At 43.0% G+C, this 23,761-nt stretch overlaps 1 protein-coding gene across 1 annotated transcript in view; it reads right to left on the bottom strand.

Moving 5' to 3' along the window:
* Positions 1-23,761, bottom strand: part of LOC139370286 (girdin-like) — a 43,226-nt gene that overhangs the window by 18,732 nt on the left and 733 nt on the right. Inside the window, exons 3-10 of the mRNA XM_071109677.1 lie at positions 23,584-23,675; positions 21,053-21,158; positions 18,623-18,692; positions 17,749-17,807; positions 17,454-17,537; positions 2,700-2,819; positions 2,061-2,230; positions 744-825 (exon numbers count right to left, since the gene is read on the bottom strand). Of these exons, the coding sequence (XP_070965778.1) occupies positions 744-825; positions 2,061-2,230; positions 2,700-2,819; positions 17,454-17,537; positions 17,749-17,807; positions 18,623-18,692; positions 21,053-21,158; positions 23,584-23,675 (783 nt within the window). The remainder of the gene's footprint in view (positions 1-743; positions 826-2,060; positions 2,231-2,699; positions 2,820-17,453; positions 17,538-17,748; positions 17,808-18,622; positions 18,693-21,052; positions 21,159-23,583; positions 23,676-23,761) is intronic.

The following is a 23,761-nucleotide window of genomic DNA, read 5'->3' as shown; positions in this document are numbered from 1 at the left end:
TGAGGTAAATATACGGACACCGACACGGGAAAGGGTTTTAACATACATGGGACACCGTCGTGAGGTAAATATACGGACACCGACACAGGAAAGGGTTTTAGCATACATGGGACACCGTCGTGAGGTAAATATACGGACACCGACACAGGAAAGGGTTTTAACATACATGGGACACCATCGTGAGGTAAATATACTGACACCGACACGGGAAAGGGTTTTAGCATACATGGGACACCGTCGTGAGGTAAATATACGGCAAAAGTTCTCTCAAGTGGGGAGAGGAAAATGCTGGGAAGTAGCTCCTGTCTTATAATAAATCTACAGTTTAAACAAAACTATCTACACTGTATTTATATATTGAAGATTAAAGTATTTGAATTTCACTGAATGTATGAGAGGTTTCCCTGACCATGTAACCCAGTTGATGTAGAATGTTTTAGGCATGAAAATAAATAGGAAATCTCTCTTTCTCCTTTCAGGAAAACAGATTTAGGAACTCGGGAGATCAAGCTGCAGCTTTCGTACTGTTGTAGAAAACAGTGTTGAGGTGTAGCCACTGTCACTAGCTAAGCACTAAGGCTTTATCTACACTAAAGCATAGTGTACATTCATCTGAATAATCTCTGAAAGAAGTAAGGATACTGTGTGTCATGTTACTGAGGGTTAGAGAGGAGGTCCATGCATGTGTGTCTGTATGTGTGTGTGTGTGTATGCGTGTGTGTGCGTGCGTCACTTCTCTCTACCTCCTGTTGAATCCTGTTGAACTCAGCCTCCATGTTCTCCAGCTCCTGTCTGCAGTCCTGTACCTGCTCACTCTTCTCCTCTCTGAGCGGGAGGGAGGGAGGGGAGGGGAGGGGAGGGGAGAGAAAGAGATGGAGAGGGATGGTGTAAGTATGCATAGCTTTTCTTAATGTTGCCGCACATGCATGCATGCGCGCCACACGCATGACTGACTTCTACCCCCCACCCACTCAGACAGATACAGTAGGTCAAGATAGTAGCAGCCATTATATACAGCTCTTGGAGAAGACATTTAACATGTTCAAAGAACCCTTTGAAGAACCCCTTTTGGTTCCATGTAGAACCCTTTTGGGACCCTTTTTTCTACGAGTGCAGATATGGGATGCCTGGCTCCTGCTTGCTTGGACACATTCCACCACACACTGCAGCACCCAGACCATCACTTCCTCCACCCCCAGTTTCCCTGGGAAGTAGCAACATACTGGCCAGTACTACGGCATGACCACTAGGAGAAAAGCTTCTCTCGTACATGTTTTCTCACAAACCTATCACTTTGTTGACATCAAGTGTGCACTACAACCAAAAGCTATTACGTTTCTAGGAACAGAACAGATAGTGTTGGGTTGCATTATGAGGATACTGCTGTACAGTCCGGGGGCTTGAGTCAGCATATCCCAGTTAGACAATGAAAGCGATAAAAGAGAGAAGAGGAGGAGAGATGGAGGGCTGAATCAGGTCTGGGGTTGGCAGAGAGGAAGAGGGCCAAAGTGGGACAATGGCAATGCAAGGCCCTGGAGGGTCATGCCAAGGAGAGAATCTGGGCCAAACTATCCCCAGACACCTTCTCCTGTATCCGTTCAGGATATGTCTCTCTCTCTCTCTCTCTCTCTCTCTCTCCTGACCGTTTGCCTTGCCTCACAGCTCAACTGTTTAACCTCCAAACATATGTGGAGACAACCCGAGAAAAAATAAGAACACTTAGTTGGTCTTATTCATGCTATTTCAAATGTTGTACAGAATATAAAACAGGAAATGAAGATGCACTAGGGTGTTTTTGAGTTCTTTAAAGAAGGCTTACATACAGTATATCCTCTAACGCTGGGTTAGGGAAATGACATATGTATCCTCTAAACACAATGACCAGTTGGGTGGAAGATGACTCAAGCAGTACTGCACTATGCACATTTATGCTTAGCCTGCATTCGAGATCTGTTTATGTTGTCTTGCCAACCCCATGGCTGTCATTGTCATGCCCAGGTTACTTTATGACCACTGAGTGGGAGGGTTGGGTCTGGGAGTGTCCTTATCTGACTACTCACAGCTCCTGGCGCAGCCGTCTGACCTTGGCCTTGGAGTCGGCCAGCTCCACAGACAAGTGCTGGTGGGAGGCCGCCTGCTGTTGCATGCTGGGACAGTCACTGGGGGACTGGGCGCTGGGCGGAGAGGGTGACGGGGTGGACTCTCTCTCCTGCATTAGCTCTAAAATAGTCTGGGGTGGGGAGGAGAAAAGAACAGAGGGAGGAAAGATGAAAATAGGACAGGAAATGACACTTCTCCTTCACCTGTCATTTCAAGTTCAACTTCCTCCCTTTCAAGTTCCTCCATTTCAACTTCCTCCATTTCACCACAGATCAATATAGAAAGTCAATAAGTAACTACTGCTATAAAAGTCTAGTAAGACTTACAGAATATTTTATGGCACAGCAATATCTTGTATGACTCAGCAAGGTCAAACCTATAAACACTGTGCAGTATGTCAACAGTGGCCCCTACCTTCAGCTGTGTGTCTCTCTGGCCTACATAAGGAGAACATAACACATCCATAACCCTTCATAACCCCTCCATAACCCATTTATAACCCCTTACCTCCAGCTGTGTGTCTCTCTGGCCAACCAGGCCTACATAAGGAGAACATAACACATTCATAACCCCTCCATAACCCATTTATAACCCCCTACCTCCAGCTGTGTGTCTCTCTGGTCCACCAGGCGTCTGAACAGGGTCTCCAGGTCCTCAGCACAGAGCTCGCTGGCCTCCAGCCAATGGAGGTCCAGTACACTGTCCTGACTGTGGGTAACCTGACCAATCACAGGGAGGAACAGATCAAATCAAACACATGGTTTGACGCCATTCCATTCACTCCGTTCTCCCTATATATGTACCTCAAAGCAGTATGTGGAATGATACTGTACATAGGTACCACTCCATAATAATTTACCCTAAAAACATGTTAGTGTGTGTAGTCAAGTATAGGGTAATATTGTGCAGGTCTTTTAGCAGCATCTATGTGTGTTATTAGACACATCCTCTAATGTTGCGAAACACCCAGCACATGTGTTTCAAATGACAATGTTTGGACCATGTTATTGGCAACCAAGTAGGAGTGCCTCTGTGACTAGTTTGGCTACAATAGAAGACTGGCAATGCAATGACAGTTTTTCATTTTTCATTGCACACTGTCCCCAATAAGCGCTTGATGATCGTGCTGTGTAACAGTGGCAGAACACTGTGCACCGTTGTCACGCAGACACGACAACACGTGCTAGAACATTCCTTTGGTATTCGTTCCTGGGGAATCCGAAAGCCTTTTCATTTAGTTTGCATTGCTCATGACGTGTTCAGAGTATGTAACATCTAGCACACTGAATCATGTGATTCAATCCCTGGTCCTATCACACTTAGGGTACTGTCCAGTTAAATCGTCAATCCCTGGTCCTATCACACTTAGAGTACTGTCCAGTTATATGGTCAATCCCTGGTCCTATCACACTTAGAATACTGTCCAGTTACATGGTCAATCCCTGGTCCTATCACACTTAGAATACTGTCTGGTTATATGGTCAATCCCTGGTCCTATCACACTTAGAGTACTGTCCAGTTATATGGTCAATCCCTGGTCCTATCACACTTAGGGTACTGTCCAGTTATATGGTCAATCCCTGGTCCTATCACACTTAGAGTACTGTCTAGTTATATGGTCAATCCCTGGTCCTATCACACTTAGAGTACTGTCTGGTTACATGGTCAATCCCTGGTCCTATCACACTTAGAGTACTGTCCAGTTAAATCGTCAATCCCTGGTCCTATCACACTTAGAGTACTGTCTAGTTATATGGTCAATCCCTGGTCCTATCACACTTAGGGTACTGTCCAGTTATATGGTCAATTCCTGGTTCTATCACACTTAGAGTACTGTCCAGTTATATGGTCAATCCCTGGTCCTATCACACTTAGGGTACTGTCTAGTTATATGGTCATTCCCTGGTCCTATCAGATTTAGAGTACTGTCCAGTTATATGGTCAATCCCTGGTCCTATCACACTTAGAGTACTGTCCAGTTATATGGTCAATCCCTGGTCCTATCACACTTAGAGTACTGTCTAGTTATATGGTCAATCCCTGGTCCTATCACACTTAGAATACTGTCCAGTTACATGGTCAATCCCTGGTCCTATCACACTTAGAATACTGTCTGGTTATATGGTCAATCCCTGGTCCTATCACACTTAGAGTACTGTCCAGTTATATGGTCAATCCCTGGTCCTATCACACTTAGAGTACTGTCCAGTTATATGGTCAATCCCTGGTCCTATCACACTTAGAGTACTGTCCAGTTATATGGTCAATCCCTGGTCCTATCACACTTAGAATACTGTCCAGTTACATGGTCAATCCCTGGTCCTATCACACTTAGAATACTGTCTGGTTATATGGTCAATCCCTGGTCCTATCACACTTAGAGTACTGTCCAGTTATATGGTCAATCCCTGGTCCTATCACACTTAGGGTACTGTCCAGTTATATGGTCAATCCCTGGTCCTATCACACTTAGAGTACTGTCTAGTTATATGGTCAATCCCTGGTCCTATCACACTTAGAGTACTGTCTGGTTACATGGTCAATCCCTGGTCCTATCACACTTAGAGTACTGTCCAGTTAAATCATCAATCCCTGGTCCTATCACACTTAGAGTACTGTCTAGTTATATGGTCAATCCCTGGTTCTATCACACTTAGAGTACTGTCCAGTTATATGGTCAATCCCTGGTCCTATCACACTTAGGGTACTGTCTAGTTATATGGTCATTCCCTGGTCCTATCAGATTTAGAGTACTGTCCAGTTATATGGTCAATCCCTGGTCCTATCACACTTAGAGTACTGTCCAGTTATATGGTCAATCCCTGGTCCTATCACACTTAGAGTACTGTCTAGTTATATGGTCAATCCCTGGTCCTATCACACTTAGAATACTGTCCAGTTACATGGTCAATCCCTGGTCCTATCACACTTAGAATACTGTCTGGTTATATGGTCAATCCCTGGTCCTATCACACTTAGAGTACTGTCCAGTTATATGGTCAATCCCTGGTCCTATCACACTTAGAGTACTGTCCAGTTATATGGTCAATCCCTGGTCCTATCACACTTAGAGTACTGTCCAGTTATATGGTCAATCCCTGGTCCTATCACACTTAGAATACTGTCCAGTTACATGGTCAATCCCTGGTCCTATCACACTTAGAATACTGTCTGGTTATATGGTCAATCCCTGGTCCTATCACACTTAGAGTACTGTCCAGTTATATGGTCAATCCCTGGTCCTATCACACTTAGGGTACTGTCCAGTTATATGGTCAATCCCTGGTCCTATCACACTTAGAGTACTGTCTAGTTATATGGTCAATCCCTGGTCCTATCACACTTAGAGTACTGTCTGGTTACATGGTCAATCCCTGGTCCTATCACACTTAGAGTACTGTCCAGTTAAATCGTCAATCCCTGGTCCTATCACACTTAGAGTACTGTCTAGTTATATGGTCAATCCCTGGTCCTATCACACTTAGGGTACTGTCCAGTTATATGGTCAATTCCTGGTTCTATCACACTTAGAGTACTGTCCAGTTATATGGTCAATCCCTGGTCCTATCACACTTAGGGTACTGTCTAGTTATATGGTCATTCCCTGGTCCTATCAGATTTAGAGTACTGTCCAGTTATATGGTCAATCCCTGGTCCTATCACACTTAGAGTACTGTCCAGGTATATGGTCAATCCCTGGTCCTATCACACTTAGAGTACTGTCTAGTTATATGGTCAATCCCTGGTCCTATCACACTTAGAATACTGTCCAGTTACATGGTCAATCCCTGGTCCTATCACACTTAGAATACTGTCTGGTTATATGGTCAATCCCTGGTCCTATCACACTTAGAGTACTGTCCAGTTATATGGTCAATCCCTGGTCCTATCACACTTAGAGTACTGTCCAGTTATATGGTCAATCCCTGGTCCTATCACACTTAGAGTACTGTCCAGTTATATGGTCAATCCCTGGTCCTATCACACTTAGAATACTGTCCAGTTACATGGTCAATCCCTGGTCCTATCACACTTAGAATACTGTCTGGTTATATGGTCAATCCCTGGTCCTATCACACTTAGAGTACTGTCCAGTTATATGGTCAATCCCTGGTCCTATCACACTTAGGGTACTGTCCAGTTATATGGTCAATCCCTGGTCCTATCACACTTAGAGTACTGTCTAGTTATATGGTCAATCCCTGGTCCTATCACACTTAGAGTACTGTCTGGTTACATGGTCAATCCCTGGTCCTATCACACTTAGAGTACTGTCCAGTTAAATCGTCAATCCCTGGTCCTATCACACTTAGAGTACTGTCTAGTTATATGGTCAATCCCTGGTCCTATCACACTTAGGGTACTGTCCAGTTATATGGTCAATTCCTGGTTCTATCACACTTAGAGTACTGTCCAGTTATATGGTCAATCCCTGGTCCTATCACACTTAGGGTACTGTCTAGTTATATGGTCATTCCCTGGTCCTATCAGATTTAGAGTACTGTCCAGTTATATGGTCAATCCCTGGTCCTATCACACTTAGAGTACTGTCCAGTTATATGGTCAATCCCTGGTCCTATCACACTTAGAGTACTGTCTAGTTATATGGTCAATCCCTGGTCCTATCACACTTAGAGTACTGTCTGGTTACATGGTCAATCCCTGGTCCTATCGCACTTAGAGTACTGTCTGGTTATATGGTCAATCCCTGGTCCTATCACACTTAGAGTACTGTCTAGTTATATGGTCAATCCCTGGTCCTATCACACTTAGAGTACTGTCCAGTTATATGGTCAATCCCTGGTCCTATCACACTTAGAGTACTGTCTAGTTATATGGTCAATCCCTGGTCCTATCACACTTAGAGTACTGTCCAGTTATATGGTCAATCCCTGGTCCTATCACACTTAGAGTACTGTCTGGTTACATGGTCAATCCCTGGTCCCCTATCACACTTAGAGTACTGTCTGGTTACATGGTCAATCCCTGGTCCTATCACACTTAGAGTACTGTCTAGTTATATGGTCAATCCCTGGTCCTATCACACTTAGAGTACTGTCCAGTTATATGGTCAATCCCTGGTCCTATCACACTTAGAGTACTGTCCAGTTATATGGTCAATCCCTGGTCCTATCACACTTAGAATACTGTCCAGTTACATGGTCAATCCCTGGTCCTATCACACTTAGAATACTGTCTGGTTATATGGTCAATCCCTGGTCCTATCACACTTAGAGTACTGTCCAGTTATATGGTCAATCCCTGGTCCTATCACACTTAGGGTACTGTCCAGTTATATGGTCAATCCCTGGTCCTATCACACTTAGAGTACTGTCTAGTTATATGGTCAATCCCTGGTCCTATCACACTTAGAGTACTGTCTGGTTACATGGTCAATCCCTGGTCCTATCACACTTAGAGTACTGTCCAGTTAAATCGTCAATCCCTGGTCCTATCACACTTAGAGTACTGTCTAGTTATATGGTCAATCCCTGGTCCTATCACACTTAGGGTACTGTCCAGTTATATGGTCAATTCCTGGTTCTATCACACTTAGAGTACTGTCCAGTTATATGGTCAATCCCTGGTCCTATCACACTTAGGGTACTGTCTAGTTATATGGTCATTCCCTGGTCCTATCAGATTTAGAGTACTGTCCAGTTATATGGTCAATCCCTGGTCCTATCACACTTAGAGTACTGTCCAGTTATATGGTCAATCCCTGGTCCTATCACACTTAGAGTACTGTCTAGTTATATGGTCAATCCCTGGTCCTATCACACTTAGAATACTGTCCAGTTACATGGTCAATCCCTGGTCCTATCACACTTAGAATACTGTCTGGTTATATGGTCAATCCCTGGTCCTATCACACTTAGAGTACTGTCCAGTTATATGGTCAATCCCTGGTCCTATCACACTTAGAGTACTGTCCAGTTATATGGTCAATCCCTGGTCCTATCACACTTAGAGTACTGTCCAGTTATATGGTCAATCCCTGGTTCTATCACACCTAGAATACTGTCCAGTTACATGGTCAATCCCTGGTCCTATCACACTTAGAATACTGTCTGGTTATATGGTCAATCCCTGGTCCTATCACACTTAGAGTACTGTCCAGTTATATGGTCAATCCCTGGTCCTATCACACTTAGGGTACTGTCCAGTTATATGGTCAATCCCTGGTCCTATCACACTTAGAGTACTGTCTAGTTATATGGTCAATCCCTGGTCCTATCACACTTAGAGTACTGTCTGGTTACATGGTCAATCCCTGGTCCTATCACACTTAGAGTACTGTCCAGTTAAATCGTCAATCCCTGGTCCTATCACACTTAGAGTACTGTCTAGTTATATGGTCAATCCCTGGTCCTATCACACCTAGGGTACTGTCCAGTTATATGGTCAATTCCTGGTTCTATCACACTTAGAGTACTGTCCAGTTATATGGTCAATCCCTGGTCCTATCACACTTAGAGTACTGTCTGGTTACATGGTCAATCCCTGGTCCTATCACACTTAGAGTACTGTCCAGTTAAATCATCAATCCCTGGTCCTATCACACTTAGAGTACTGTCTAGTTATATGGTCAATCCCTGGTTCTATCACACTTAGAGTACTGTCCAGTTATATGGTCAATCCCTGGTCCTATCACACTTAGGGTACTGTCTAGTTATATGGTCATTCCCTGGTCCTATCAGATTTAGAGTACTGTCCAGTTATATGGTCAATCCCTGGTCCTATCACACTTAGAGTACTGTCCAGTTATATGGTCAATCCCTGGTCCTATCACACTTAGAGTACTGTCTAGTTATATGGTCAATCCCTGGTCCTATCACACTTAGAATACTGTCCAGTTACATGGTCAATCCCTGGTCCTATCACACTTAGAATACTGTCTGGTTATATGGTCAATCCCTGGTCCTATCACACTTAGAGTACTGTCCAGTTATATGGTCAATCCCTGGTCCTATCACACTTAGAGTACTGTCCAGTTATATGGTCAATCCCTGGTCCTATCACACTTAGAGTACTGTCCAGTTATATGGTCAATCCCTGGTCCTATCACACTTAGAATACTGTCCAGTTACATGGTCAATCCCTGGTCCTATCACACTTAGAATACTGTCTGGTTATATGGTCAATCCCTGGTCCTATCACACTTAGAGTACTGTCCAGTTATATGGTCAATCCCTGGTCCTATCACACTTAGGGTACTGTCCAGTTATATGGTCAATCCCTGGTCCTATCACACTTAGAGTACTGTCTAGTTATATGGTCAATCCCTGGTCCTATCACACTTAGAGTACTGTCTGGTTACATGGTCAATCCCTGGTCCTATCACACTTAGAGTACTGTCCAGTTAAATCGTCAATCCCTGGTCCTATCACACTTAGAGTACTGTCTAGTTATATGGTCAATCCCTGGTCCTATCACACTTAGGGTACTGTCCAGTTATATGGTCAATTCCTGGTTCTATCACACTTAGAGTACTGTCCAGTTATATGGTCAATCCCTGGTCCTATCACACTTAGGGTACTGTCTAGTTATATGGTCATTCCCTGGTCCTATCAGATTTAGAGTACTGTCCAGTTATATGGTCAATCCCTGGTCCTATCACACTTAGAGTACTGTCCAGGTATATGGTCAATCCCTGGTCCTATCACACTTAGAGTACTGTCTAGTTATATGGTCAATCCCTGGTCCTATCACACTTAGAATACTGTCCAGTTACATGGTCAATCCCTGGTCCTATCACACTTAGAATACTGTCTGGTTATATGGTCAATCCCTGGTCCTATCACACTTAGAGTACTGTCCAGTTATATGGTCAATCCCTGGTCCTATCACACTTAGAGTACTGTCCAGTTATATGGTCAATCCCTGGTCCTATCACACTTAGAGTACTGTCCAGTTATATGGTCAATCCCTGGTCCTATCACACTTAGAATACTGTCCAGTTACATGGTCAATCCCTGGTCCTATCACACTTAGAATACTGTCTGGTTATATGGTCAATCCCTGGTCCTATCACACTTAGAGTACTGTCCAGTTATATGGTCAATCCCTGGTCCTATCACACTTAGGGTACTGTCCAGTTATATGGTCAATCCCTGGTCCTATCACACTTAGAGTACTGTCTAGTTATATGGTCAATCCCTGGTCCTATCACACTTAGAGTACTGTCTGGTTACATGGTCAATCCCTGGTCCTATCACACTTAGAGTACTGTCCAGTTAAATCGTCAATCCCTGGTCCTATCACACTTAGAGTACTGTCTAGTTATATGGTCAATCCCTGGTCCTATCACACTTAGGGTACTGTCCAGTTATATGGTCAATTCCTGGTTCTATCACACTTAGAGTACTGTCCAGTTATATGGTCAATCCCTGGTCCTATCACACTTAGGGTACTGTCTAGTTATATGGTCATTCCCTGGTCCTATCAGATTTAGAGTACTGTCCAGTTATATGGTCAATCCCTGGTCCTATCACACTTAGAGTACTGTCCAGTTATATGGTCAATCCCTGGTCCTATCACACTTAGAGTACTGTCTAGTTATATGGTCAATCCCTGGTCCTATCACACTTAGAGTACTGTCTGGTTACATGGTCAATCCCTGGTCCTATCGCACTTAGAGTACTGTCTGGTTATATGGTCAATCCCTGGTCCTATCACACTTAGAGTACTGTCTAGTTATATGGTCAATCCCTGGTCCTATCACACTTAGAGTACTGTCCAGTTATATGGTCAATCCCTGGTCCTATCACACTTAGAGTACTGTCTAGTTATATGGTCAATCCCTGGTCCTATCACACTTAGAGTACTGTCCAGTTATATGGTCAATCCCTGGTCCTATCACACTTAGAGTACTGTCTGGTTACATGGTCAATCCCTGGTCCCCTATCACACTTAGAGTACTGTCTGGTTACATGGTCAATCCCTGGTCCTATCACACTTAGAGTACTGTCTAGTTATATGGTCAATCCCTGGTCCTATCACACTTAGAGTACTGTCCAGTTATATGGTCAATCCCTGGTCCTATCACACTTAGAGTACTGTCCAGTTATATGGTCAATCCCTGGTCCTATCACACTTAGAATACTGTCCAGTTACATGGTCAATCCCTGGTCCTATCACACTTAGAATACTGTCTGGTTATATGGTCAATCCCTGGTCCTATCACACTTAGAGTACTGTCCAGTTATATGGTCAATCCCTGGTCCTATCACACTTAGGGTACTGTCCAGTTATATGGTCAATCCCTGGTCCTATCACACTTAGAGTACTGTCTAGTTATATGGTCAATCCCTGGTCCTATCACACTTAGAGTACTGTCTGGTTACATGGTCAATCCCTGGTCCTATCACACTTAGAGTACTGTCCAGTTAAATCGTCAATCCCTGGTCCTATCACACTTAGAGTACTGTCTAGTTATATGGTCAATCCCTGGTCCTATCACACTTAGGGTACTGTCCAGTTATATGGTCAATTCCTGGTTCTATCACACTTAGAGTACTGTCCAGTTATATGGTCAATCCCTGGTCCTATCACACTTAGGGTACTGTCTAGTTATATGGTCATTCCCTGGTCCTATCAGATTTAGAGTACTGTCCAGTTATATGGTCAATCCCTGGTCCTATCACACTTAGAGTACTGTCCAGTTATATGGTCAATCCCTGGTCCTATCACACTTAGAGTACTGTCTAGTTATATGGTCAATCCCTGGTCCTATCACACTTAGAATACTGTCCAGTTACATGGTCAATCCCTGGTCCTATCACACTTAGAATACTGTCTGGTTATATGGTCAATCCCTGGTCCTATCACACTTAGAGTACTGTCCAGTTATATGGTCAATCCCTGGTCCTATCACACTTAGAGTACTGTCCAGTTATATGGTCAATCCCTGGTCCTATCACACTTAGAGTACTGTCCAGTTATATGGTCAATCCCTGGTTCTATCACACCTAGAATACTGTCCAGTTACATGGTCAATCCCTGGTCCTATCACACTTAGAATACTGTCTGGTTATATGGTCAATCCCTGGTCCTATCACACTTAGAGTACTGTCCAGTTATATGGTCAATCCCTGGTCCTATCACACTTAGGGTACTGTCCAGTTATATGGTCAATCCCTGGTCCTATCACACTTAGAATACTGTCCAGTTACATGGTCAATCCCTGGTCCTATCACACTTAGAATACTGTCTGGTTATATGGTCAATCCCTGGTCCTATCACACTTAGAGTACTGTCCAGTTATATGGTCAATCCCTGGTCCTATCACACTTAGGGTACTGTCCAGTTATATGGTCAATCCCTGGTCCTATCACACTTAGAGTACTGTCTAGTTATATGGTCAATCCCTGGTCCTATCACACTTAGAGTACTGTCTGGTTACATGGTCAATCCCTGGTCCTATCACACTTAGAGTACTGTCCAGTTAAATCGTCAATCCCTGGTCCTATCACACTTAGAGTACTGTCTAGTTATATGGTCAATCCCTGGTCCTATCACACTTAGGGTACTGTCCAGTTATATGGTCAATTCCTGGTTCTATCACACTTAGAGTACTGTCCAGTTATATGGTCAATCCCTGGTCCTATCACACTTAGGGTACTGTCTAGTTATATGGTCATTCCCTGGTCCTATCAGATTTAGAGTACTGTCCAGTTATATGGTCAATCCCTGGTCCTATCACACTTAGAGTACTGTCCAGTTATATGGTCAATCCCTGGTCCTATCACACTTAGAGTACTGTCTAGTTATATGGTCAATCCCTGGTCCTATCACACTTAGAGTACTGTCTGGTTACATGGTCAATCCCTGGTCCTATCGCACTTAGAGTACTGTCTGGTTATATGGTCAATCCCTGGTCCTATCACACTTAGAGTACTGTCTAGTTATATGGTCAATCCCTGGTCCTATCACACTTAGAGTACTGTCCAGTTATATGGTCAATCCCTGGTCCTATCACACTTAGAGTACTGTCTAGTTATATGGTCAATCCCTGGTCCTATCACACTTAGAGTACTGTCCAGTTATATGGTCAATCCCTGGTCCTATCACACTTAGAGTACTGTCTGGTTACATGGTCAATCCCTGGTCCCCTATCACACTTAGAGTACTGTCTGGTTACATGGTCAATCCCTGGTCCTATCACACTTAGAGTACTGTCTAGTTATATGGTCAATCCCTGGTCCTATCACACTTAGAGTACTGTCCAGTTATATGGTCAATCCCTGGTCCTATCACACTTAGAGTACTGTCCAGTTATATGGTCAATCCCTGGTCCTATCACACTTAGAATACTGTCCAGTTACATGGTCAATCCCTGGTCCTATCACACTTAGAATACTGTCTGGTTATATGGTCAATCCCTGGTCCTATCACACTTAGAGTACTGTCCAGTTATATGGTCAATCCCTGGTCCTATCACACTTAGGGTACTGTCCAGTTATATGGTCAATCCCTGGTCCTATCACACTTAGAGTACTGTCTAGTTATATGGTCAATCCCTGGTCCTATCACACTTAGAGTACTGTCTGGTTACATGGTCAATCCCTGGTCCTATCACACTTAGAGTACTGTCCAGTTAAATCGTCAATCCCTGGTCCTATCACACTTAGAGTACTGTCTAGTTATATGGTCAATCCCTGGTCCTATCACACTTAGGGTACTGTCCAGTTATATGGTCAATTCCTGGTTCTATCACACTTAGAGTACTGTCCAGTTATATGGTCAATCCCTGGTCCTATCACACTTAGGGTACTGTCTAGTTATATGGTCATTCCCTGGTCCTATCAGATTTAGAGTACTGTCCAGTTATATGGTCAATCCCTGGTCCTATCACACTTAGAGTACTGTCCAGTTATATGGTCAATCCCTGGTCCTATCACACTTAGAGTACTGTCTAGTTATATGGTCAATCCCTGGTCCTATCACACTTAGAATACTGTCCAGTTACATGGTCAATCCCTGGTCCTATCACACTTAGAATACTGTCTGGTTATATGGTCAATCCCTGGTCCTATCACACTTAGAGTACTGTCCAGTTATATGGTCAATCCCTGGTCCTATCACACTTAGAGTACTGTCCAGTTATATGGTCAATCCCTGGTCCTATCACACTTAGAGTACTGTCCAGTTATATGGTCAATCCCTGGTTCTATCACACCTAGAATACTGTCCAGTTACATGGTCAATCCCTGGTCCTATCACACTTAGAATACTGTCTGGTTATATGGTCAATCCCTGGTCCTATCACACTTAGAGTACTGTCCAGTTATATGGTCAATCCCTGGTCCTATCACACTTAGGGTACTGTCCAGTTATATGGTCAATCCCTGGTCCTATCACACTTAGAGTACTGTCTAGTTATATGGTCAATCCCTGGTCCTATCACACTTAGAGTACTGTCTGGTTACATGGTCAATCCCTGGTCCTATCACACTTAGAGTACTGTCCAGTTAAATCGTCAATCCCTGGTCCTATCACACTTAGAGTACTGTCTAGTTATATGGTCAATCCCTGGTCCTATCACACCTAGGGTACTGTCCAGTTATATGGTCAATTCCTGGTTCTATCACACTTAGAGTACTGTCCAGTTATATGGTCAATCCCTGGTCCTATCACACTTAGGGTACTGTCTAGTTATATGGTCATTCCCTGGTCCTATCAGATTTAGAGTACTGTCCAGTTATATGGTCAATCCCTGGTCCTATCACACTTAGAGTACTGTCCAGTTATATGGTCAATCCCTGGTCCTATCACACTTAGAGTACTGTCTAGTTATATGGTCAATCCCTGGTCCTATCACACTTAGAATACTGTCCAGTTACATGGTCAATCCCTGGTCCTATCACACTTAGAATACTGTCTGGTTATATGGTCAATCCCTGGTCCTATCACACTTAGAGTACTGTCCAGTTATATGGTCAATCCCTGGTCCTATCACACTTAGAGTACTGTCCAGTTATATGGTCAATCCCTGGTCCTATCACACTTAGAGTACTGTCCAGTTATATGGTCAATCCCTGGTCCTATCACACTTAGAATACTGTCCAGTTACATGGTCAATCCCTGGTCCTATCACACTTAGAATACTGTCTGGTTATATGGTCAATCCCTGGTCCTATCACACTTAGGGTACTGTCCAGTTATATGGTCAATCCCTGGTCCTATCACACTTAGAGTACTGTCTAGTTATATGGTCAATCCCTGGTCCTATCACACTTAGAGTACTGTCTGGTTACATGGTCAATCCCTGGTCCTATCACACTTAGAGTACTGTCCAGTTAAATCGTCAATCCCTGGTCCTATCACACTTAGAGTACTGTCTAGTTATATGGTCAATCCCTGGTCCTATCACACTTAGGGTACTGTCCAGTTATATGGTCAATTCCTGGTTCTATCACACTTAGAGTACTGTCCAGTTATATGGTCAATCCCTGGTCCTATCACACTTAGGGTACTGTCTAGTTATATGGTCATTCCCTGGTCCTATCAGATTTAGAGTACTGTCCAGTTATATGGTCAATCCCTGGTCCTATCACACTTAGAGTACTGTCCAGTTATATGGTCAATCCCTGGTCCTATCACACTTAGAGTACTGTCTAGTTATATGGTCAATCCCTGGTCCTATCACACTTAGAGTACTGTCTGGTTACATGGTCAATCCCTGGTCCTATCGCACTTAGAGTACTGTCTGGTTATATGGTCAATCCCTGGTCCTATCACACTTAGAGTACTGTCTATTTATATGGTCAATCCCTGGTCCTATCACACTTAGAGTACTGTCCAGTTATATGGTCAATCCCTGGTCCTATCACACTTAGAGTACTGTCTAGTTATATGGTCAATCCCTGGTCCTATCACACTTAGAGTACTGTCCAGTTATATGGTCAATCCCTGGTCCTATCACACTTAGAGTACTGTCTGGTTACATGGTCAATCCCTGGTCCCCTATCACACTTAGAGTACTGTCTGGTTACATGGTCAATCCCTGGTCCTATCACACTTAGAGTACTGTCTAGTTATATGGTCAATCCCTGGTCCTATCACACTTAGAGTACTGTCCAGTTATATGGTCAATCCCTGGTCCTATCACACTTAGAGTACAGTCTAGTTATATGGTCAATCACCGGTCCTATCACACTTAGAGTACTGTCCAGTTAAATGGTCATATGCAGCAAAGAAAGGCATAAAAAACTCCAAATGGCTCCAAACAGGGCTGCCACCAAACCAGACAGGCAAATTCAGGGCAGCTAAAACAACCTAAGCCAAGGACAAATCGCCTTAAATCTACAGTTTTATATAAAGCTATAGCTGAATGGAACTCTTTGCCAATCCATATTTCTCAGGCAAAAAGTAAATCCACCTTCAAGAATAAAATAAAACAACATCTAATGTGATAGACCATATGACTGGACAGGAAATAGAAAGAACATCTAATGTGATAGACCATATGACTGGACAGGAAATAGAAAGAACATCTAATGTGATAGACCATATGACTGGACAGGAAATAGAAAGAACATCTAATGTGATAAACCATATGACTGGACAGGAAATAGAAAGCATCAATTGAATGTTAAATGTGTTTCCTGTCAGGTATTTGAATCGTCTGTATGGTCTACATGTTGAATGTTTGTGAAGTCTTGTGGTGGTTGTTTGTAATGACTTGTTATTTGGTATTGGACCCCAGGAAGATTAGCTAGCGTTACGGCATTAGCTAATGGGATCCTAATAAAAATGACAAAATTACCTTTGACCTTAAGTTCCATGTGAACTTCTATTACCTGAGGGAAATAATTACGTCATTTCTCATATGAACTAAATGCAATGAAAGGTATTATTGTTCTCCTAAATAAATACATGTGGGATAAATGTGGTACAAAAGCTATCCATGTAGTCATTTGTAGCTCAATCGGTAGAGTGTGGTGCTTGTAATGCCAGGGTAGTGAGTTCGATTCCTGGGACCACCCACATGTAAAATGTATTCACACATGCTAAATGGATTTATTATGTTGCTGTTAATTACTAAAAGCCTGGTGGTTATATAGGACCTTTAACGGACTATTGTCAAATTAATGTTTCTAATGCTTTTAAAAAAAGGATCATTATTTAAATCACAACACAGTTTGGTGCATGTTGTTATAAACAGTTTGCAAATGGCTAGCCTGCCCTTGTCATGTTCTCAATCACTAATACTTCCACATAAGAGAAACATGCATGTTACTGAATGTGGAACAAGCTAGCCTGAGTCCCAGATCTGTCTTGCCAACTCTACTGCTGTCATCGTCACGCACAGACCAGGGACAAGCGCAACGTGGAACGAGATACTGTACCTCTTGGATATGAGCAGCTATTGCTGCTTTCGTGTCAAAGTCGAGGGTCTGGATTCGTTCGACGTACTCCTCCTTCTTCTCACACTGAAAACACACAGTGGGTATAGTAGATTAGGGTCTTAATGAGTGTGTGTAGCCTAGCCTGGGGGACGGACATCCTGTTGGTGTGGTGAAACAGGGGTCCCCCTCAAATCCTCAATTATGAGCTAGCTAAAACAACATCGTTCCAGACGCCCCCCCCCCCTGCACACACACACACGCACACAACTACACACACCTCTCCAACTCCTCCTACCTGGACAGCACAGCCCAATAAGAGAAGAAGTAATTTCTTCATTTCCTCCAGACTTTGCTCTGAGGAGAAAACCCCCAAAATACAACCCCCACATTAAATTCAGATTAAAGTCAATGATTAAAGGAAATTCAGATGTAGTCTAACTTGAGGCAGGCTGCTGTGTGAATTTGGGTCACTCATCAGGCCAGAGCCTGTCACCAAGGCTAGCACATCTATCAGACTGATGGTGTGCATTTGAATTACACATCTGCTGAACACACAGACAGCGAAGGCCCTCAAAGTCAACTTATAGGGCAACATTGCAAATTAACTGGTCTGGTTTGAGTTCAGTTTACTCATATGAATAATTTATATTATGTCACGGTATGTCACGGACAACAAATGGAAGGATGATACTGCAAACTCTAAGATGGTGTCAATCATCTTACAAACTGTACTTATCTACGCAGCACAGATACAGTTGGTATTTCTAGTCTCTCAACGGACGTGTGTGACTGGCAAACCAAGCCTACAGGTAGGATCGTCATTTGACCACTTACTCATAGAAGGAAAATAATCCTGCAGCAACAGGAAATGTGAATTATTGTGTGGATTATAATTTATGAACATTTTTGTAGCGATTGATAAAAGTGTTGATGGGGCAAATCAACTCGGACATTTTTAAGTGGATGTGACCAACTTTAAAAGCCCTTTTAAACATTGAATACAATACAAGTTTGACATTTCCGGCAACAACAGGGTGATCAAATGAAGATGCTACATCTGTGGAACTAAAGTAGTACTGTACATCACATAGAATTCAAAGGGTGTACTGTTCTCTCTTTGGGTTTCTCAACAGAATGTAAGACGGTGTGGGGATGGTGGGCAAACACACCACAGTGAGGAGTCCTGCCAAGCACCAACACGTTGGGTAAAGGCATCATGATCAGCTGCCTCAGAGTCTCCTAGGAAAGAGAGAAAAGGGGGGATGAGAAAGGGAGCGTGGGTACGGAAAAGGACAACGAAAGAGTGAGACAGGAGGACAAAAAAAAAACACTGTTGGGATCTGGCCAATGCAATCTGAATGAGTAGGGTTGGGATTGTATAGTCAGGCATTTAAATATGTCGACTTGGTGCCAACAGACGGAGAGGGACCAGAATGGCTGTAAGAAATGGGCAGTTTCTTTGGTGCTTCTTTATACATAAACCTTTCAGCCTATAATGCCAGTGGTGCCAAGGCACTTTCCAGTCTGGGGAATTGTTGACCAGACCCGGAGTTCAAATAAAATATTAGTATTTTCTTTCAAATATGTAGCACATTTTATTTAGCCTGCGTCGTGTGCCAGGCGGGCGGAGTTTGCACTTTAGGGACTATTCCATTGTGCCAGGGTAAGCTCAATCAAGCACAGCGAAGGTATTGGAAAGAGACTAAATACTATTTGAACCCATGTCTGTTTGTTGGTCGCTACAGTGGCTAGCTAGGCTAATGTGGTGTGAATGTGTAATGCAGTGTTTCATTTCCCATTGAGAAAACAGGACCCCTCTTACGTCCAGGAAACAATTAGTAAAGTCCCTAGTAAGAGAGTTCCAGTCTGGCTAGCCATGCAGCTGTGATGCAGTAAAATCAACCACTGCCATCCAACCAACCAGTCAATTTTTCCAGTGACTGCGACCCATTTCCAGTGAGGAATGTTTAAGGGACTGGGCTCTGGGGTCACTTTGCTTTCCCCTCGAGCTAAAATCTGATTATGAAGTGAAGTCATTTTTTGGGACTGCGGTTTATAGCAGAGTTGAGATAAAAATCATCTCTTCAACCAGTGATTGGTGCACTACACACAAAATATGACTTGGAACGTTGCAACGTTGCAGCTGAATATGACAAAAAATATATATCTTTAAAAATCCTGTCACAAAATGCACAAATCTAAGACTAACACAAACTAGGCCAATTCCATCCCAAAATAACTGTCTAAATATGACAGAATTTGAATCTGTCCTGAAATGATAGTGTCTGGGAAACAGACTCCATTTCATCTCTTGATCAAGCATTGTAGCCTACATTACTGCAGAGAGAGGAGAGCTGCCGTCTTCATTTGCCATCTTAGCATACCTCCCAAATTGCAATCCACTCCTTTTTGACCAGGGACCATAGGGAATTCTGAGGGGAATTCATTATATATCTTGATTGTTCTTGGTGTTTCTTTCCTGTTTTTTTTTTTTTTTTTTGCTGAGCAAGAATTAGAAGTGATTGAACTCTCCCTCCGGAATCCAAATCAAACCCTTGGGAAAGTAGATTGCTGGTAAACACACCACAGACCCTTTACGTATAAACTACGACAATATCATTTCAAAAGACTATCAGTCTTCATGGATTTTTCTAGATGATATACTGTAATGACACACTATGTGTGCTGTATGATGAGGGTTTGTACAAATGCATGCCTGTACATAAATACAGACACTAGAATAATTGTGTTTCATACAAACAAACTAGCTAAATACATTCTGTTTCAAAATGATCTCCATACTGGAAATATAACAATATAAAGTATGTCTCGGGCTATCACACATTCACAACGTACTATATTTTCAAACCCCCGAGCTGACAAGGTACAAATCTGTTACTAGGCCGTCATTGAAAATAAGAATTTGTTCTTAACCGACTTGACTAGTTAAATAAAGGTAAAATTAAAACTGATCTTATGTCTGTATAATTGCTCTGTTTTTAAATACTACAATTGCTTTCATCTAAACCGCAGTATTAGACAGATAGACAGCCGTGACTGAGAGGGACTCTCTCGCTCTCTGTCGTGATCCCACCCAAATGGGTCATTCCAAAGCCTTGTAGGTCTGGCACAGGCATTACTGTAGCCTGCCTAACGACACACACTGATTGCAGAGATGTTTACATGGTGGATGTGGTGATATTTAGGGCAGTCGTCTTAAGAAGAGGCTGGTTGACAGTCTGGTGGGTGGCCTGGTGGCCGATCAGATCAGGCCAGGGCTGTGGGCCAGATGTGCAGAGAGCTGCTCTCCTCACTTAGAGGGTATTAACCCTTACCATCATGCAAATCTTGAGACTGTGAGTGTGTGTGTGTGTGTGTGTGTGTGTGTGTGTGTGTGTGTGTGTGTGTGTGTGTGTGTGTGTGTGTGTGTGTGTGTGTGTGTGTGTGTGTGTGTGTGTGTGTTTGCGTGTCCCTTCCCTAGAACGAATGTGGTTTGACTTGCCAATCTTTCAAACTCAAATGTTCCACACAGTATAAAAGGGAGGAATATTTAATGGTGGAAACTTAACTAAGAGGGAACATCCATAGCTGTAACTCACTAGGTAATAGGTTTTGATTTGACGAATGAGAACGGTCAGGTTCAGAATCCTCTGACTGGGGTCGTTGTTCACTTTGTTGACGCTCTGAAGAGTCGCTTTGGGATTTCTGAGGAGAATGAAAACATTAAAATAACGTTATAGCAACTTAATTACAACAACGTATTTCAGCTACATCCACAAAGATGGGCAAGTGTTACCTCTGTGATTTCTGAAGGATATGAAATGACATTACATATAAATGCTATTTCTAAGACTTATTAGATGCTATTTCTACAGCCAAAGAGGTGGTGAGTTATGTGGTAAGCCAGGTGCTATAAAGATATAGTACATCTGGCTAAACTTGGCTTTAACTCTCATCAAACCTGCTTCTAGCTCTCTCTGTTTCTCCCTCTTTTTCTGCCCCATTACATCATTCCCTTTGTCAGGCTCATAGCGTGATGAATTCACAGCCAAATGGTAGCTGCTCTCTAGCCATAGCATCAGCCTGCTCCACTCTAGCCTGGTCCCAGATCTGTTTGCTCAGTCTTTCTAACTCCTATGGTCCTTGACACGTGCGAGTTGGGAAGACAGCACAAACAGATCTGGGACCAGGCTAGCAAAACTCCACTCAAGCACCTAAAAGAGCCCTCCCTTCACTCATCCACTCCCTTCCCAGCCATTTCAATTTCCCTAATGACTGGCAATCTGACTGACACAGTGACCTAAACCTATTTGGCCTCAGCCTCCTGTAACAGATAGGATGTACCTTGGTATCTGTCCATGGTTGTATTCATTAGGCAGAAAATGGAAGCAAACATTCCAAAACAGGGAAGGACTACCTGAATTGGTCCAATAAGAAACACACATTTTCGATTCCCGTTGCAAAATGTGTCACCACTGTGAACCCTAATGAGGATGACCCCATAGTCTCCTGTAGGTCTCTGAGCCACTACTGTCTCCCTCCCTGCCATCTGTCTCGCTCTCCACATAAAACTAAACACTATCAACAAGCCCCTAATCCAGAGGGTCTCCATGCAATCCAAGGGATTATCCTAAACCACCGGCAGGCCCCAGCATTGTGTTTGTGTGTGTGTGTGTGTGTGTGTGTGTGTGTGTGTGTGTGTGTGTGTGTGTGTGTGTGTGTGTGTGTGTGTGTGTGTGTGTGTGTGTGTGTGTGTGTGGTGTGAGTTTGTGTGTATTGTTTTTTAGCCAGACTGTGACAGACGCTCTTATCCCAAAGAAGACAGGATATATATATATATATATTTAAACCTCTAGTTATTTGGATCCCTTCAAACATAACTAACGTTAGTCCTAAATATTGATATTATTTAGGTTCAGATCTAGGCTATATCTAACCTTAATAAAAGTTGTTGTTTGTTAGTGCCTTTTCATTGGACAGCCTGGGTGTAACAAACCCCCAGCCACACCAATGACTGTCTATCAGAGGGGACATCAGTTTGTGATGATTAGGTGGGTGATGATGATAATTCTAGCAGCCATAAGGTACCCCAACAATAAGCTACTCAATGAGCTCTTGAAGACTTCCTTTAAGACCTATTTTGTCCCAGATCTGTTTCGTAATGTCTTGTCAACTTCGTCGCTGTCATTGTCACATCAGCAATGGGAGCTGGAAAGACTGCACTAAGTGATCTGGGACTCAACCTTTTCTGGAAACCAATTAGAAACGTTACAGTACATATTCTTGACCGAGACAGACAGACAGACAGACAGACAACAATGAACTCCTTCAGAGCAAGTGAGTGACAAAGCACACACTGTTGTGCAGCATCGACTGGTTAACAAGAACTTCAGCAGCTCTGTGCTGTATTAGTAACAGCTGTATCTATCCACTAGCCTACACGCAGAAACAGACAAGAACACAACTTCATTCTGAAAACACTAAATGTCAGGCAGGATGACGCTGACCGACCCGGCACAATTTAGAGCTCTAAAAATAGCATTCCCAAAATGCAGAGAAATTCTGAGAGGACTGGAGTACAAACAGGTTAAGTGTTATATCACTTTGTACATACATTTTGTTTTGCATGAAGTTGGCAGCAGAACTCACTCTAATTATAGGACGCCCAAATGGAGTCAAAATGGAGTCAAAACAGCCTGGTCCCAGATCTGTTTGTGCTCTTCTTAACTCCACTGATGGCATTGTCACACCAAACATGACCACTACTGACAAGGAGTTAGCATGATAGCAGAGAGACTGGCCCTAAGATTATAGTCAAAATACAACCAAGTTAAATAGCCTATTATTATGTAACTTCTCTCCTTATTAGCATGGATGATCACAGCAACATTGTGAGCAACACTGTAGCTTGCTGTCAGATGAGCAGAAGCGGGTGATAAGCCAATCATTGACATGGGCTACTGGGTCAAAATGTGTCAAATTCCAGCTACACTAACTGTTTTATCTGGACAGTGCTGCTCATTAGCTTGGATTAGGCTACACCAGGCCGGCATAGAGCCAACTTCCTTATTGGCTGCAGTGCATAGGGCAAAATGTGCAACTAAACAAAACAAAAACAGACTAAACTTACATTTGAATCATGATCTTGTTCAAAACGACCCCATCCAGTAACTCGGAATAATCCAATGGCATGTTCCCATAGTTTTGCCCAAATGTCTTCACCTAAACAAAACAAAAAATAAAAACATCATCATTTGCTTATTAATAGGAAAATCAACGCCACGGACATTTATCATAGCTACATTTTT

Source organism: Oncorhynchus clarkii, chromosome 17, assembly GCF_045791955.1.
Source record: "Oncorhynchus clarkii lewisi isolate Uvic-CL-2024 chromosome 17, UVic_Ocla_1.0, whole genome shotgun sequence".
NCBI lineage: Eukaryota > Metazoa > Chordata > Actinopteri > Salmoniformes > Salmonidae > Oncorhynchus > Oncorhynchus clarkii.
Note: the sequence above shows the minus strand (reverse complement) of the source record. Positions and strands in the feature narration are given on the sequence as shown.